The 17,221-nt window shown below is 49.3% G+C and overlaps 9 protein-coding genes across 9 annotated transcripts; 3 read left to right on the top strand and 6 right to left on the bottom strand.

The window, feature by feature from the left end:
* Positions 1-52: 52 nt before the first annotated feature.
* On the bottom strand, positions 53-1,540 carry LTR84_005840 (uncharacterized protein; the record flags this gene model as incomplete). The annotated part of the gene is made up of 1 exon (XM_064849404.1): positions 53-1,540. One exon carries the CDS (start codon positions 1,538-1,540, stop codon positions 53-55), a length of 1,488 nt encoding a protein of 495 aa, XP_064703628.1.
* Positions 1,541-2,122: 582 nt separating this feature from the next.
* On the top strand, positions 2,123-3,024 carry LTR84_005839 (uncharacterized protein; the record flags this gene model as incomplete). The annotated part of the gene is made up of 4 exons (XM_064849403.1): positions 2,123-2,181; positions 2,229-2,533; positions 2,591-2,956; positions 3,005-3,024. 4 exons carry the CDS (start codon positions 2,123-2,125, stop codon positions 3,022-3,024), a joined length of 750 nt encoding a protein of 249 aa, XP_064703627.1.
* A 20-nt stretch (positions 3,025-3,044) lies between these two features.
* LTR84_005838 (uncharacterized protein) lies at positions 3,045-3,833 on the bottom strand (the record flags this gene model as incomplete). Its single annotated transcript, XM_064849402.1, has 1 exon — positions 3,045-3,833. The coding sequence occupies one exon, from the start codon at positions 3,831-3,833 to the stop codon at positions 3,045-3,047; it is 789 nt and encodes a 262-aa protein (XP_064703626.1).
* Positions 3,834-4,716: 883 nt separating this feature from the next.
* LTR84_005837 (uncharacterized protein) lies at positions 4,717-5,830 on the bottom strand (the record flags this gene model as incomplete). The annotated part of the gene is made up of 2 exons (XM_064849401.1): positions 4,717-5,429; positions 5,482-5,830. 2 exons carry the CDS (start codon positions 5,828-5,830, stop codon positions 4,717-4,719), a joined length of 1,062 nt encoding a protein of 353 aa, XP_064703625.1.
* Positions 5,831-6,532: 702 nt separating this feature from the next.
* Positions 6,533-7,669, top strand: LTR84_005836 (uncharacterized protein; the record flags this gene model as incomplete). The annotated part of the gene is made up of 3 exons (XM_064849400.1): positions 6,533-6,900; positions 6,954-7,209; positions 7,259-7,669. 3 exons carry the CDS (start codon positions 6,533-6,535, stop codon positions 7,667-7,669), a joined length of 1,035 nt encoding a protein of 344 aa, XP_064703624.1.
* A 1,551-nt stretch (positions 7,670-9,220) lies between these two features.
* On the top strand, positions 9,221-10,975 carry LTR84_005835 (uncharacterized protein; the record flags this gene model as incomplete). The annotated part of the gene is made up of 1 exon (XM_064849399.1): positions 9,221-10,975. The coding sequence occupies one exon, from the start codon at positions 9,221-9,223 to the stop codon at positions 10,973-10,975; it is 1,755 nt and encodes a 584-aa protein (XP_064703623.1).
* Positions 10,976-11,217: 242 nt separating this feature from the next.
* Positions 11,218-12,645, bottom strand: LTR84_005834 (uncharacterized protein; the record flags this gene model as incomplete). Its single annotated transcript, XM_064849398.1, has 1 exon — positions 11,218-12,645. One exon carries the CDS (start codon positions 12,643-12,645, stop codon positions 11,218-11,220), a length of 1,428 nt encoding a protein of 475 aa, XP_064703622.1.
* Positions 12,646-13,209: 564 nt separating this feature from the next.
* Positions 13,210-15,042, bottom strand: LTR84_005833 (uncharacterized protein; the record flags this gene model as incomplete). The annotated part of the gene is made up of 1 exon (XM_064849397.1): positions 13,210-15,042. One exon carries the CDS (start codon positions 15,040-15,042, stop codon positions 13,210-13,212), a length of 1,833 nt encoding a protein of 610 aa, XP_064703621.1.
* Positions 15,043-15,961: 919 nt separating this feature from the next.
* Positions 15,962-16,789, bottom strand: LTR84_005832 (uncharacterized protein; the record flags this gene model as incomplete). The annotated part of the gene is made up of 1 exon (XM_064849396.1): positions 15,962-16,789. One exon carries the CDS (start codon positions 16,787-16,789, stop codon positions 15,962-15,964), a length of 828 nt encoding a protein of 275 aa, XP_064703620.1.
* Positions 16,790-17,221: the final 432 nt, after the last annotated feature.

The raw sequence follows: 17,221 nt of genomic DNA, 5'->3' as shown, positions 1-17,221 counted from the left end.
AATGGTCGATATAGCATCCCGCTCGTCCACCCACGGGCAATATCATTGATCTTTATCGTGCTGTCCATTTATATGCACTGCCGGGGTGATCTTGGCGAAGACGATCCGATCCTTGGAAAACGTATCGCGCGCTGGCTCCCTCGGTACTTGGCTCACCCCTAAATCTACCTCGTCGTCGAAGTTCAGGCAGTAGATACTGAATTATATCTTTGAAAGATCCGGGGTTTGTAATATGGGCCAGGTTGAAACCATCAACACCAGATAAATCTGCCCATCTTTCCAATTCATCGGCCACTGTACTGGCACTGCCCACTACCTTGGCCATCATCCCACCGAGGGCAAGGTATTCTGCGATTCTGTTCTTGTTCCAGGTTAGATTATCCGAGCCAGGCACGGTGCTTGCCCAACGATTCACTATCGACTCCACGGCTGGTGATTTGCTGAATCGAAAATCCTCTTCGTCCGAGTATTTGGACAAATCGATCCCCGTCCACCCGCCAAACAGCGCTAGGGTACCTTCTCGATCAGTGTAGGACAAGTACTCGTTCCTCTTCGCCTCAGCTGCTTCGTCAGTCTCTGCAACGACCAAAGTCATGCCAACTAGGATCTTAACCGCCTCAGGGTCACGACCAGCTTCCTTGACTTGAGCACGAATCGAATCCACCGTCTTCTTGACCCCATCAGGTAACTGGCCACCAACAAAAATTGCCTCGGCATGTTTTGCACCAAACGCACTACCGGCTTTCGAGGTCCCTGCTTGAAACAAGAAAGGCGTCCTTTGTAGGGAAGGTTCTGAGATGTGAGGTCCTGGTACCTTGAAATATTTCCCATCGTGGCCGATGTCCCGAACCGCGTCTGGTTGGGCATACACTCCCGTCTTACGGTCTGCAACGACCGCACCATCCCTCCAACTTCCCTCCCATAGCTTGTAGACGACTTCCATGTACTCCTCGGCAATGGCATATCGTTCGTCATGGGGCACCTGATGATCCAATCCGTGATTCCGGGCAGCACTCTCAAGATATGAAGTGACAATATTCCAAGCAACCCGTCCATTGCTGAGATGATCAACTGTGGAAAATCTCCGAGCAAGCGCATAAGGCTGATCGTAGGTAGTACTTGCAGTAATGCCAAAGATCAGATTTCTCGTGGCTGCAGCAAGAGCAGGCACTAAGTAGAGAGGATCGTTGACTGGGAATTGCGCGCCTGAAGCAAGTGCAGGTACCACGTTGGAAGGACCTTTGTACACATCATATGCCCCGAGAGTATCTGCCACGAACATGGCATGGAAATTGGCATCGTCAAGAAGCTTTGCCAGATCTGTCCAAAACTTCAATGTTTTGTACTTGTCCGTTGCATTATCAGGATGTCTCCATAGTCCTGGGGACAGGTGAGCTGGAGTGTTCATGACAAAAGCATTGAGAATGAACTCTTTCTTCGGGGTTTCATCTGCACCATCATGGCTGGTAGACTGCACTACTCGCACTTGATCGACTTGTGTTGGTTCCAGTTTTGAGTCGTTTGCGTCAGTAGTGGACATCTTCAATCAGGTGCCTCGTAGGCGTTTGCTGGAACAATACCAAAACGTGAAAACGTGGTCTCTTGGTCCGACACAAGGCTGTGCCATAGCCACTTCTCACGGGGTGAGGAACTCCAGGCCATGGCGAAGCACGCCATCATCCATGGGTATGAGCAATGCCAATCGACGGATCCACGCCGGGCTTATCCGAAAAGTTGCAATTCGTGATTGTCCGACAACAGCCATGCCCCTCTTCACTGGTGGGGTGGCTGCGAGGCTCTCCATCACGCCTTTCGAAGGTAGAACGCGTTTTGCACATTTGGAAGGCCAGGCATTGAAGAGTTCAAGACAACCGAGGAGATTAGCACAAGTTCAGGGCTGGCTGACAGGAGTCTGACCGGTAAAATGGAATGATGTCATCTTGATCGAGATTACACAACCGTCCGACTCAGGAAAGCCCCGGAATAAACATACCCCGAAACAAATATTCCATTTCTTCCAAGGCAGACGAAGTATGAACTTTATAACCCGAAGCGACGAGGTTCTACACTGGCACCCGAGTAGCTATCAACCTCTTCACGTCAATTAAAAGAGCATTTCAACATGGGCTACGCCGATAAACTTCGTGACAAGAATATTGTCGTCTTTGGGGCTTCAACTGGGTATGCCTTTCACTGCGTGCAATCGAACGATCTTAACATAAGATTAGCATTGGTTTTGGAGCCGCTGCTGCATTCCTAGATGTCGGTGCGAATGTCACAATCATTTCATCCTCTCAAGAAAAGTTAGAGAATGCCGTGAAACGGCTGGATTCTCCCAAAGCTAAGAGCTTGGTCGTCAATGTTCGAGATGAAGACGCCGTTGTCAAGGCTTTGCAATCCTTGGCTCCTGTTGACCATGTCGTTTTTTCTGCAGTAGACAACATTATTCGAGGAAAGCTCGAAGACCTTTCACTTGACGAAGCAAAACGCTTGTTCGGTGTAAAGTTTTGGGGGGCAGTCACGCTCGGTAAAGGTAATATGCTACTTCAGACTGGTCTATCACGAACATGATAATGACTATTCTCACAAGCTGTACTCAAATACAACATCATCCGCTCCGGAGGGTCTTTGACACTCACTTCTGGGACGGCTGCACTCAAACCAGGCAAGGGGGCCGCCGTTGGTGGTGCACTAAATGGTGGTGTCTTGTCATTGACAAGAGGGCTTGCTTCTGATCTTGCTGAGAAGAAAATTCGTGTCAACACAGTGGTTCCGGGTCTGGTAAAGACTGAACTTTGGGACAAGCAAGGCAAGACGCCCGAGGAACAAGACGAGATCTTCACCGGGGCCAGTTCGAAATTACCAGTCGGGTTCGTCGCAACACCAGAACATATTGCAGAAGCGTACCTGTACGCGGTAAGAGCAGACTATGCCACAGGCACATTGATTGAAATTGGTAAGTCTCAAGTTTGGCTATCATACAAATTCGCTAATTCATTCATAGACGGCGGGGTTCTTTTATAACCGAGTCTGCTAAGAGTTGCTCATAGTTTTGAGAACATTGACTCCTTTTGTGGTCGAACATCAATTTCATGTGTCCACGCACTCCGGGGTTGGGTGTGCAAAAACCAGTAGCTGTGGGCTAGGTCTGCTGGCTGCATGAGAAAAGCGTCAATATCAGCGAGTTTTTGATCCTCTCCTTCTTTGGCCCACTTCCTCCTCGACCAACCTCCAATCAACTTGCCATCAACGGGCGCATCAACAAGGATATGGGCCGCATGAATACCCTGAGCCTGATATTCACGCGTGATGATCTGTGCGAGTGACCGCAGACCAAATTTTCCAGGTGAGAAGCTGCTGAGTCCTGGATTACCTCGGATCGACCCTGTCGCCCCAGTGAAAATGATGGTCCCTTTCGAAGCAGCCAACATATCTGGCAAAACCTGCTTGGTTGACCAGAAAGCGCCGAAGAGATTTATCTTCGTGAAATTTTCGAACTCTTCGCTCGTGGTGTCCAAGATTGATCTCCCATTGACCCGTCTCGCGCCCGCATTGTACACCAGGACTTGAACAGGTCCTAGCTCTTTGCGGATTTTACCGAAGCTGGCGATAACAGTGTCCTCAACGCGTAGATCAGTGACGAAGTATTGAGCTGTGCGCTCCCCATAATCGGCATTGATGCCATTAGCCATATCCCGGAGTTTATCCTCCGTTCGAGCAAGCAAAGCGACTGCAAATCCCTCGGATGCAAAGCGACGTGCAACAGCTTCACCAATTCCCGGACCTGCACCCACGACGGCCATGACTGGCTTTCTTTGGTCTTGATTCGTCATGTTGGACTGTTTATATGATCGAAGTCTTCAAGTAATCGTGTTGGCCGAGGAAGATAGTTGATGTACTCTGAGTTGGTAATTGGTGTTGATGAATACCTGTGGATCACAGGTGAAGCAGTGAGAGCTGGCTAGAATCACGTAGGAGAATCACGACACCTCTAATTGTTGTCAAGGTGAATGGCAGTTATAATAGCATATCGTTGGTGATGATTTCTCAATCGAGTGTGGAATCTTTCGATTGATTACTGATATTCAACTTGTTAAGTAATAGCTGCTGAACACCTCGGCAATGCACCCCCCTGGCCTTCCAAGGTAAGGGCTAAGCGTTTTAGCTGGGATAGGTCTGTTCTAGTCTGAGCAAGAATAATTTCGTGGATGGGCGGCCGCCATGGCCCGTTTACATCTAACATTATTCGTACTTCGACTCCAAAAGGTTCTTTTTAGGTTGCCTACCAAGCCGGATGTAGGTATTTTTCAACTGGTTTGCCACCTACTCGTAAGCTAATCCCCTAGTCTCCGTAGCCAGAAAGGTGTACTTAATGATCGAGGTACTCTGCCCTCGTGCCCGTCCTTCGGGCTAAAGAGGCCTAGGACGTACGCCCGTAGCTGCTTTCAGGTGCCGAGGCTTCAACATTACCTCGCAAAATAATTCTTTCAATGTTATTCCAACATAGCAAATCTAGATACGTGCTTAGCTATTTGCACTCTCTCCAATTTAAAAATCAGAATGATATGCTCAGCGATCGACGCGACGAGTACCGCGCCCCATCCATTGCACGGCTGCCATATCTGCCCTGTAGCTCGCATGCGGCCAAAGAGTCACTTAACTACTTGCGCCGATTGAACTCTGGTTGTAAACAAGCCTGGATTCACGTGGCCACTATCAAGGTGTGACAGTGGAAGAGTTGGATCTGACACTATCCGCATCAGTTCCAGCTCGTTCAGGCGCGTACCAGCTTCTGCCAAAATGATGTTGGACATATTTCTCTCCGTACGACGGATCACCCGCATGACTGTGTTTTTGATTCCCAGCGAAGCCGTTGATTGGTAAAATCAAGACATCCCCGAACAATTTTGGCTCTCGCTGCTCATGGAAAGTTTCCCAGCTCACATTCTGGCCCTGGTTCTGGAGAACTTGGAGGACCACATCACTGATCATTCCGGGTCCTGTTGCCTCAAGCACCTCCATCTTGTCTAATGTCAATTCGCCGAGGGTGACTCTTTTCCGACGAGCGAGGAAATCAAGATTACTCATCAACCTCTGAATTGCAAGTTCGTATATTGGGTGGCCGGGCTTTGCCATTAGGGTCCATTGACAGAAGCTGATGGGACGTACAAACATTTTGTAGGTAACGTCGTCGTATTCAATTCCGATAATCGCATTCACAGTCTTCGCGCCAAGATCAATCGGTATCCAGCGATCTGGATGAAGCAGACACGATGTATCGATGTCGCTATAAACTCCCCCAACCGCCAGCATTACCAGATACCTAAGAAAATCCGCTCTGATGACAGGAAGATTGATTTGATCCCAGAAGTTTATTATCGAAGGCCGCGAAGAGAAGTTTGAATGCACAAAGTCGTTCGACTCGTCATCTGGAGGTTGTTAGTGTGAATAGACCTTGGGTCTGCGCAAGTTAGGACGTACCGCTCAAGAAATTATACTGGAACCCCTTGACGCCCTTCCATGTGTTGGCCTTGTCAGCATATTGCTCTCTACCATGCTCACTAGCAGTTTGCCAGATAGCTCTAGGAAATCTCGACGGATAAGTTTGTGAGGGCGAGAATGACGCAGCTTCCGCACTAGCGACGTGCTGCTCAATATCTTCACTGGCATCTGGCCTTGCCCTCCAATCTTCACTGCTTGAGATGACGTTGTGCATCGCCTCGGGAATTGTCCATGCGCTGGTGTTCAAAATGCGGATAGACCAGTATACCACGCATAGGAATAGCACAGCGGCGATCCATGGCCGTACGACGCCCGCCTTCTGTCCCATGGTCCCCACGTCGGTGGTGGTTCTTTGCGTATCTGTGACACCTAGTGTTTGGCAGGATTTACGATATTGGCGTATTCAAGGAGCTGAGGGGGCCGAAGGATTCCAAAAGGATTCGCGGTTGAGGTTTTAAGGCAAATAATAGTGTAATGACATTTACTACACACCAGGTTATTGATTGTATGGCCTCGGATCGCAATTGGTTATGGTCGGAGTATTGTAGTCATTACTGTGAGAAAGTCAAGATCCGTGAGATGTTCCAAGGATCTGGTGTTGCGCAGGAAAGTGGTCAGGAGTAGCTTGTCCTCTCGCACTCGGGACAGCTTGATAGTTCGGTCTGGCCGTCATGAGAACGACAGGTACCACAGGACTTTTGAAGTATGACTATTTGAGTTGGCAGACTATCTATGGAACCGAAGGACCGCATAAGGAATCGTCCAAGTTGTCATCCTTGATGCACATGGATTCTCGGTCAACAGCAGGTTGACTGTTGCGGGGCCCTAGTTTCAACAAATTCGGGCGGTTCCATGTGACAGCCGTCCGCAGCCGTCACGAACACTGTCGCCCCTGACCAGAGTCTGTTGGAACAATTGTCCTCGAGTTTGCCCAGAAGCACAAGTAAAGGTGCTATTGCAATATTGCATTAATTGTACTGCTCAGGGAACCATTCAGCGGTTATCAACTTCCTCGAAACTTCTTCAAATCATGATCTGGCGGGCGAATTTGAGGATAATCAGTATTCTTACCACCGTCCTTTGCATCGGCACGGTGGTTACTGACTGGATTGGCATATTTCATCATAAATCACAGAATGGGATTTCCGCCAAGGTTGGCGACAACAGCGTACACCGATCATCATCAATTGGAAAATTATCGATGCTATATGGCGAGACCAATGCGCTATATGAGCGGGCATTGGCTGCCCACTTACCACATAACCAAAAGTTCGGTTATAGCATGTATGTTCTGAGGGAAAAGACATTACCTGGATACTGGTCGAAACCCGCATTTTTCTTGGAGCAACTCCTTGCCGAGTTGGCGTTGCCAGAAGATAAACGACTCAAGTGGCTCGTGTATGTACTTAGCAGCGCGTTCACAGTGGAGGTATTAATCTTGTTTCTCACAGTTGGTTTGATGGTGACACTGTCTTGATGAATCCAAAAATACCACTCGAGATATTTCTCCCTCCGAACAACACCTGGGATCATATCCATGCGTTGGTGACGAATGACCACCGAGGCTTGAACAACGGGGTTTTCTTCCTTCGAGTACACGAATGGTCTGTTTGGCTTATGACGGCATGCCTCGGCACTGAAATCTTTGATCCAACTGTTGAGCTGGAATTTGGTGATCAATCTGCCATGGGGATGTGGGTAAAGAAGGTAAGCCAATCTTTGCTGCGGCAAACGAGATGCCAACGAAGTAAAACAGGATAGATTTCGTGACAATATTATCCACGTTCCACAAAGGTGGTTTAACGCGTATGCGGGCAACCGTGGAGATACGGATGGGCTCTTCGCCGATCCGCTGGAACCGCAGTCCAAGGTGAAACTGAATTCGATTAAAGAGGGCGATCTACTGGTGCACCATGCTGGACACAAATCATTGCGAGCACAACGAATGAATCCATGGATGGATGTCGCCGAGCAGCATCTTCCGCAATGGGAGCTCGATTTGAATGAGACAACATACGTACAGGAAATCGAAGAATTCTGGGGAAACGAAGCAAAGAATGAGCGGAAGCGCATGGACGACTTGATCAAGAAAGAAACGCAGAAGGAGCTTGAAAAGGCGAAAGCCAAGGCTCAAAAGTTGCTTGAGGCGAAACCAGGAACGCCATAGCCATAAGATACTAAATCCCACCAAAATCGAGAGACAATTTCGTATGGCTCTTGTTTCGAGGGAGGCGGAAGTGCAGATGAACAAGACAGGACAGGATGCGTCGCCTAACATATCTGGCGACTGCTATCTAAGATTGCAAAATCGGGAAAAGATTGAAGCACGACAATAGTGGTTCACCAGCGGTATTCTCTCCACTTTAGGTCTCGCCAATGAAGAAAATAGTTTGCTCCTGCAAATTTATGCCAGGTTTTGATGTGACAAGATGGCTACAACAAGCCGCAGGGAGTCATCGGTCCAATTACGGGCATGTCATGCGTCAGCAGACAAACAAGGAGCGACCAGCTATCATTGCCAAGGACCTATTTCACCCCTTATCCATTTCGGCAGATGGCGAATTCCAGTATTCTTATACTTACGGAGTACCACCACGTACTAGTTCGTGATGAGGAGAAAGCATCAGGTGTTACCGAGACAAACTACTAAACTCAGAGTATTCATAGCCTTGCATTGATATCGTGATTGCCTTGCACCTTCAGTGTGAGGGCCAAGGAAGTTGGTTCGGATATTGGAACTGAGATACGAGGTACCTCGTACCTTGGTGCTGGATGAGGTCCGTGAATCCGCCTACCTCGGCAACGATCCACAGAGCGTTCGATTTAAGCCTGTAGGTACAAGGTAGGTAAGTAAGTGGCTGAGCCCCTGATTTAAGGGTCGCCCCATCTGGACACGATGACACGATGAGTCTTATCCTTATTATTAGTACTTACTCGTAAAGCCAAGCTGTCTGCTCCGTCCGTTCGGGAATGAGCCTCGTAGCAAAGCAGGGATGTTTTTCGCTCCTCCTGGTATTTCACCTACTCGTACACTGTGAAGCAAGCAACGACTATTGCCTCCACCTTTTGACCTGTTCGCTCGGATCTCCCAAGCGGCAATTCGACATCCAAAACCAAATTGCCCCACTGTTATCATCTAGAAAATAGTGCCATGCCTAATGTCTTTTCTGTACGATTGTTTGCACAGAAGAAAACCGAAATCCTCACCGCTCATCCACCCGTATTCTTCCATTTTGTCCACAAGTACATATGATTGGAGCTGGCCAATATCTAAAGAGAGACCAAACCGCGCAAAAGCATAAGGTCGCACATAAATTTGGTGTTCCCAGAAATGTGAGGGGCTGAAACTGGATGTTAATCTTCTGGATTGACTGTTGTTACCCGTCAAGGTCTTGGAGACCCGATTATTCAAGTGGGCTGCGGCAGGTGCACTTCGCAACCTGTATCTGGTGTGCCACATTCTTTCATCTGTCTCGCTTGACGTACGTACACGAGATTCTCGCGTATTGGGACTGATAACGTGCCTCTTGATTCGCCCACGGGTTCAACCTCCATGATTCAGATGGCCCTGGTTGAAGAATGCGGAGGCGCTTTGACTCTCCTTTTTTTTTACCTTCTGTGACGCGTCAAGGGATGCCGAATGAAATATCCATAAGGTTGGGAACCCCATCCAAACGCGCAACGTCTTTACCATCTTGGTCCAGTTCAGAACTCCGACATGGCAAATTCTGCTTGTCCAATTGACGATCTGCAACTCGACGATGTGAACGAGTTCGATGAATCTGCACCACTGACTGGAGAAAAATCTTTAGCCCCGTCGAGCGTACCATGGCCTGGCCTCACTCTTCCACACTTCAATGGTCATGTTGCCGCACTTGGAAGGTTGAAGAGGGTGATTGTTGCATTGATACCTAGTTTCATTACGAGCAATGCATCAACCACGCCCTCCAAATCCGGGATCGCAGCCCTCGACGGCTTGCGAGGCCTAGCATGCCTATTTGTCTTCAACGAACACTATGTCATATGTTATCAATCACGAGACACTCAAGTATGGATCATGAGGGTTCCATTTATTCGCCTTCTGTGGTATGGAAAGGCCGCTGTCTTCCTCTTCTTCGTCATCTCCGGATATGTCTTAAGCTACAAACCGCTCAAATTGATACGATCAAAATCATATTCCGAATTTCAGAAGTCCATATCATCATCATTTCTCCGCCGGGGGATGCGTCTCTACCTACCATGTCTGATAGTCAGCCTCATTGTCTGCTTTCTAGCATACTTTGGCTGCTTCGCCCTGTCTTCTCAAATCTACGAAGACTATCGAAACTTTGTCTTCCTCAAAGAGCCACCTCCCCCACAACGAGACCTGTACACGCAATTACTCGGTTACCTGGGGAATATGGACTTCATCTTTAGCGGTACAGTGCCCTTCGACAAGAGCACGGACGTTCATGACTACTTCATGTACGATGATCATCAGTGGACCATTCCTAAGGAATTCCGGAGCAGCATGGCAGTGTTTGCTGTCCTCGTAACCACTTCCAGAATGCGAAGTCTATATCGGATGACCATCATCTTCGCACTGACTTGGTATTCCATCTCCACCTATCGTCTTTATACCTCTTTGTTCTTCGCCGGCATGCTGTGTGCAGAGTTGGATCTCATCCGCCAAACTTATTATTCCAGCTTTGACAAGCTGCTGCCCGATTTCCACACTGAAAAGTACAAACGAGGTTGGCGAGCTTTACTACATGTTCCTGATGTCGTTCCAAAGATCTTTTGGTCGACGCTCTTCGCTCTTGGGGTATTCATGATCTCTTCGCCCCAAGAAATCCAACAAACACCCAACTACCTACCGACTCTTTTCGCTAGATGGGGTTTCCAGGACGTCGACAACACTCTCCTGACTATTGGATCGATTTTCTGCGTCTGGAGTGTTGCAACTTGTCCATCCCTTGGTCCCTTATTCAACAACCCATTTGTCTGCTACCTCGGCAAGATATCCTACGCTCTCTACCTGGTCCATGGCACTGTGATCAAATCAATTGGATATCGCGTTCTCCCCTGGACCCTTCGAACCGCAACATGGGCACCAGCCGATCTCGCGCTGGGTCTTGAATGGTGGCAGGGTGTTCCGGCCCACCAGAAGGTCGTGGCACATCTACTTGGATGGTGTTTCGTTGGAACGACTTGCTTCTGGTTGTCAGACCTGTTTTGGCGATTCGTCGATATCCCGAGTGTTAGTTTTGCGCGCAAAGTTGAAAGCTGGGTTACTCGTGGAGCAGATGACGATGGTGTTGAGAGTGTTGGGCCCGCGATGATCTCGCCGCCAGCTATTCCTATCAATCACCATCATCGACAGAGAGCTGCGAGCATGGGCCATCATGGTGAGATGCAGCGAAGCAGCCATTTCCACGAACAAAGCTTGTTGTCGCCAGCCTCTCCCGAAGGATCCAAGAGGAAGAATGGGTGACGAGCATACACGGCTCTTGGGCTCGCATTGTTTTTGTCAATTCACCCACTTTGTAGCAGATAGTGCAACCACATTTGGACTATGTATACCTAATCATATACCCACTGTTTCCGCAAGAGGAAGCACTTCCTGAGATTAGTTACTGCACCTCGGTCTTCAATGGTTGGTTCGATTTGCTGAATATGGTTTGAGCGACTAAATGTAGTACGATGTACTCCTGTCAAGACCATGGCTGTGGGCTTTTAAAGTAACAACTGAAGCAATTCTGTGACCCGATGCTCCTCAATATCGTTCACAATATCCCTAATCAACGAAGCCCTTTCCTCGCCAAGCACAGGGTTTACCAAGCTAAAGAATTTGGCATCCACCTGGTCTCTAGTGAAAGGATGTTGAGCTTCTCCCAAAGGATAAGGAATTGTCACTTGGTCAAAAGTGCCGTTCTCATAGTCGATTCTCAGCTTCGACCCAAACTGCCGGAGAGATTTGTCAGCCACACAGGTGGTTTTATCACACAATTGTCGGATGTCCGAGTTGGAGAGTCGATCCTTCTCGTAACACCGGACGCCATTGGCCGAACCGAACAGAAAACTGTTTGCCGTGGTGAAGTATGCTGAGAACTGGGCATCAACCATGTTCTCGGGATGAATTTTATTCTTCGTGGTTGCGCCAACAACGCTGACATTATTAGGGCTCAGAGACAATGTGATCTGTTTGACTTCATCAGCTGTCACACAGCCTTTATCAAAACCGAATTTCGCAGCATGTTCGATGAATCCGTGCGTCATCCGACAGGCCGGATATGGCTTCAACGAGGTTTCGAGAAACTCCCATCGTTGCCCAAGATCACTTGTCAGGTATGCGAGATCCTTGTCCACTTTCGGGCTGTAGCCTTGAAGAAATCCGAAAGGACCTTCGAAAATCTTCGCTGCACCAATCACACCAGCCTCTGCCAATGCAGTGCAGAGGAAAGCATCGTGCACCGCAAATCCTGGATGCAGTCTCTTGTTCCAACTACCATTCTCCAGATATTGCATAGTGCCTGAAGCTTTGGAGCCAGCTAGGCCGAAAGCATTCTCAATCAAATCAACGGAAAGGTTCTTGAGCACTGCGATTGTCGCCACTGCTCCAAATATCCCTGCTGTAGAAGTATTGTGGAAACCTCGGGCATATGCTTCATTTCCTAGTTCCTTACCGAGCCGACAGGTAATCTCGTATCCAACGGCAACTGCGATGAGAAACCGGTCGGTGTCTGCGACTTCCCCCAGCAATTCTGCCTGGGTCAACCCTGCGGCAATAGCAGTCACCCCGGCATGTAGAGTGCCAGGGGCATATGTGTCATCAAAATCCAACGAATGACCCAGAGCGGCATTGAGTAAACCAGCATATTGAGGCGTAAACATTTTACCTTTCCCCAGAACCGTGGATGACCCTGCCTGTCCGCCTAAAGCTTTGACGGCGTTACAGATGGCTACAGTCGAGTCAGAGCTGTGGCTGGCGGCCAAGGTAACGGCAATAAAATCGATGAGATACTCCTTGAGCCTTTCCCTCATTCTATTGGTGAGAATCTGTGGCCCGGCATTTGCAACAAATGTGGAGAGTATTTTTGTGACGGGTATTCCGACTGTGGTGGCGCCTTTGGCGGTCTCTGGTGAAATACCGTTTGAAGCCATGGCTTACACTTTCTTCACGGCCTGGTCCAAAATATGAAAATTTCGGAAAGATAATAAATAAGGGAGGAATTACGTGTCAATTAAATGGTTAACAGGGTGTTCACACTACCCCGTATACCGAGTTACCTAGGTAGTCACGGCATGATATACCTGCTCATCCGAACCCCGCACAAGCATACGTCGCGAGAGCGCCCCGATCTCGGAATTGAAATCAAACAGCCCAACTGGCCGTCGGAGGATGAAGGACACTAAAGAACAAAAAGCTTTCATTTCGAGATGGCTCAACACATGAGCATGATTTGCCAGACCGAACTCCTTCTTGATCTCGGAGAGTGGGCTGCACGTGACAAGGGTGCTTTTCCCCAAGATCATCAGACAATCAAGATCTGTGGTCCAACCAGAACGCAAGAATTTCATCTTGCACTAGTAGCAGTATTGTCATCCTTTACGGGCTGAAGACTGTGACGGATTCATGTGGACAGATACATGGACTTCCTCCGGAGTATCACCAGTCACATCGAAGCGCGAGAATGGTGCCAAATTTGTGGCGGAACATGGATCTTTTCAAGAACTCACAAAGTAATCGGTCAACGCGGTTTGATTGTAATATAAGTCGCATGCATGTGGATGCTGGAGACAGTATTTGGGCACCAAGGCTGTCGCGCCAATGCCATTGGCGACCAAGTACTCCCGGAAATTCAAGATTCTCTGTGTCATTTGCGTTGTCCGCTTCACTCCTGTCGCTGGATCTCTATTTCCAGACCAGGTGAGCTCAGCCAACGCAGCAGCTCTTGGCCACAGCTTGGATGATATGACTGTATCATCGACTTGCTCAGACCACAGAGGGGCTTCGGCCCCGAGGATGTGGCTTTTCTGAGCGTCGGTCAAATTCAAGGTGAAGTCGTAGTCATAAATTCGTTGCCAGGTCTTGTAAGGAGCGCACCAGGATCCTCCGCCGCCACCATAATTGAACGTGGGCGGTCCAGTGGCATTTGGGTTTGCGGGAACATTGTAACGAGGATCGTTGGGGACCCAGCCGCCAAATCCACAGTCGAGATACAGGAAGTCTGACGAAGAAACAACCACGTCATAACCTCGAGCAGTCAGGTTTTGGATGTTTTCCAGCCCGTTGTTCCAGCTCTGGAGGATGACATTCTTTGGCAAGTCTTGGACGTGATCGGCAGCAGTCAGAATGTCTTCCCACAACATGAGTCTGCGTTCAGGGACTGCGGAGAAGATTGGGAAAGAGCGGTCTACCCAGACTTGCAAAAGGTCGTCATAAGTCCGGGACGAATTGGCCGCAAACCAATCGCGGATTGTGGAGCTGAAGTTGAAGCAATTCGAGTGAACTTCATCGCCTCCAATGTGAAAAACATTATCGGAAAACAGTGCCGAGAGCTCATTGTACACATTTGCGACGACCTCGTAAGTTTTGTTGTTCAGAACGTCAAGCTGGCCAGGGTTAGGCTCCACCGCCGTATGCAGAGCCCAGTCGTCGTTTGACCACCATGCATTAGCACACGCGATAATATCCGGATCAACAGCAGTCCAGCCAGAAGAAGCATGTCCAGGCATGTCGATCTCAGGGATCACCCGAACGCCTCTCGCTTTCGCATATGCGATGATGCTACGAACATCATCATGAGAGTAGGTTTCCCTGGCCGAGTAAGCATCCTGGGTCATCTGTGGATATGCCTGGATCTGGAGCGGCCAGGATTGCGAATCAACGATATGCCAGTGCAAGACATTCAGCTTGGACAGGGCCAAGCCATCAATCTGCTCGTAGATCTTCTTCGGGCTGATGAAGTTGCGACCACTATCGATGAGAATGCCTCGATGCGGATAGTTTGGTTGATCGCTGATGGACACTGGTTGCTCGATCAAAAGGCCGCCGTTACCATCGGAGATGATGATCTGCTGTAGGGTTGTAAATGCATGAAGAGCTCCCCAGACGGTCTGGGCATGGATCGTGACCGAGGCGGAAGACTGGGTGATGTCCAGGGAGTACGACTCGTCCACCCCATGTTGCAGATCAGCCTCACTGTCTTGGATGGTGAGTTCAATCTGACTGAGATATGATGGATTTCTCCTGGTTCTGTGTGAAGCTGTCGGAGTTGGGAAAGGCTCGAATGTGGAAATGGGAGCCTCGACGGCAGCTGGCACCCAGTGGAGAGTCGAGATGGTTGTCCAAGCACGAGCCCATGCGTCGTTGACGATCGAGCTGGATGATCCGGTCAAGACCAGATAACCGGCGACCTGGAGCGGACCAGTTGATCCCCAGGTTATGTTTTGCGGGGCAGGCAATGGGTTGACAGCGACTGCATTGCTACAGCTGGAGAAAGCTCCAACGGCAAGGAGGACGTACTCGAGAGGACTTTGTGGAAGTCGGAGTCGCATGGTTTCGGTGGTGGTCCGTGGAACGCAGAGAAAATAGGTGGGAGGGGAGTGCTGGAGGGTCGGAAGCTGGTAGTTATGGGAGGTGATTATGGTGAGTCGTGCAGCCTGGCCGCATCTCAGTGGGAGGCCTTTGGTGGCTGTGAGGTCGTGTGGAAAGGTCACTTTCCATATTTTCAGTTATCCGTACCGACTACCCTGGTGAAGAGATATTGGTTACACGGCTTCAATCTCAGGCTTGCAGGCTGTGGTGTAACCTGAATGGATGAAGTACCTTTGGTGGGTATCAGTAGATTGCACGCACGCGGCAGCCCGTAGCTCGTAAGCAGTATACAAGAATAAAGTGTGGGATCTTCATTGAGATGCAGGCTGGCCTAGCATGAGAGAGAGCCTGGCTGCAACGGTGACATCCACTCAATAATTTCCAATATAACGACTCCCTGGGGGCTGCTAGTTGTTCCTGAAACTAGGCAATAAAGAGACATAGCCTAAGGCCCTTTTTGATCAAGGCTCGGGTAACCTTCGATTTCTTGGTGATCGCGACCACGTGACGACATCTGTGGCTGACGTAACCCTGCACTCCCCGCACCTGCCAGACTCCTGTGCTGGATGCCTCCTTCTCTCTTTTACCCCTCGTCTCATTGACACCTTCCGGTTTGGCGAGGTTGAGGTTGCTCTCAGAAGATGCCGTCACTTGGAGGTAGCACCCATACCTACCTACTAAGCACCTAGCTGAGGTAGCCACCAACAAACTGATAACATGACCGGCACAAGATCTGTGGTCTAAAGAGTGAAACGCTGTTCTACCACCACTTGCGTGCCTCGAACTCCAACTCCAAGGCTGTTATCAGGTTTGTCTTGATATCGGTTCGTGTGACCCGCGTTGCTAGCAAGACCTGTCCCGCTGTTACATCCATTTCACTCATGTTCCCGTCGAGCTGGTTAGTCCGCCGTCGACGACAATCTCCTGTGCAGTGATGTACTTGGCCGCATCGCTCGCGAGGAAAACAGCTGCGTTAGCGACATCGAATGAATCTCCCATTCGTCCCATCGGTACATTATGCTCTGTTATCTTGCGAAATGTCTCTCGGTCGGATGCTAGCTCACTCTGGCCAAACTTCTCAACCAATGGCGTATGTATGAACCCAGGGACCACCGAATTCATCCTGATCCCTTTCCCAGCATATAGCACACCTGTGACTTTGGTAAAATGAATCACCGCTGCCTTGGCCGAGTTGTAGGCTACTTGAGGCTTGCCTAAATATCTCAACCCAGCTATGCTGGCATTGTTGACCACCGATCCCGATTTTTGTCTCTCCATAATCGGCAATACGACATGGCAGCACAGGTACACACTCTTCAGGTTAACCTCAAGTTGCCGGTCCCAGATCGCCTCAGGTAAGCTCACAGGGTCGCCTGAGGTTGTCAAGCCGACGTTGTTGACCAGGATGTCAATCCTGCCGTACTTGGCCATAACCGTATCCACCACCTTCTGAACGTCGGTCAACTTGGTCACGTCTGCAGCCATGACATCGCATATACCATTCATGTCATGCAGACGACGTGCTGTAAATTCTGCGGCTGCCAGGTTTAAATCACACCCAAACACCTTTACCTTGTTTTGACACAAGATGCTAGCAATGGCCGCTCCATTCCCCCATATCTTGGACTCGGTACTCCCTACTTGGCCAATTCCCATGATTAATGCGATTTTCCCCGCAAGATCGGGATAGATCGCGCAAGAAGACATGTTGATAAGATAGAATGGAGTTAGACAGACAGAGTATATATCTCACGAATTTTCCATCACGTACGGTTGTGCTCATGATGAAACCCAAAGACGATCAACTTGACCCGATGGTGAGGGGTAATCAGGAATAAAAAATTCAAGTTGTGGACACCGAGACAAAAAGCTAGGCTTCGGCTTGCCCACGAGGAACAGCCGTCATGATTTCAAACAGGCAAGCTAAACTCATTATCAGATACCTAGGATGTGTACACCTTCCACCTCAGTGAATCGCTGCTGCACCAAGTTACGCTGCGAAGTGGCGTTCTAGTTAGAATGGCCGGAACACAATGTGTCGACATTGGGCAACCGAGAATGGCTGTCACGCTAGACGGATAAGCATCATTTAGACCAGTACTAATGGCCTAGTGGGGTGGACCGTACTAACTCAGTATC

This window comes from Exophiala bonariae (genome assembly GCF_035927105.1).
Source record: "Exophiala bonariae strain CCFEE 5792 chromosome Unknown scaffold_22, whole genome shotgun sequence".
NCBI lineage: Eukaryota > Fungi > Ascomycota > Eurotiomycetes > Chaetothyriales > Herpotrichiellaceae > Exophiala > Exophiala bonariae.
Note: the sequence above shows the minus strand (reverse complement) of the source record. Positions and strands in the feature narration are given on the sequence as shown.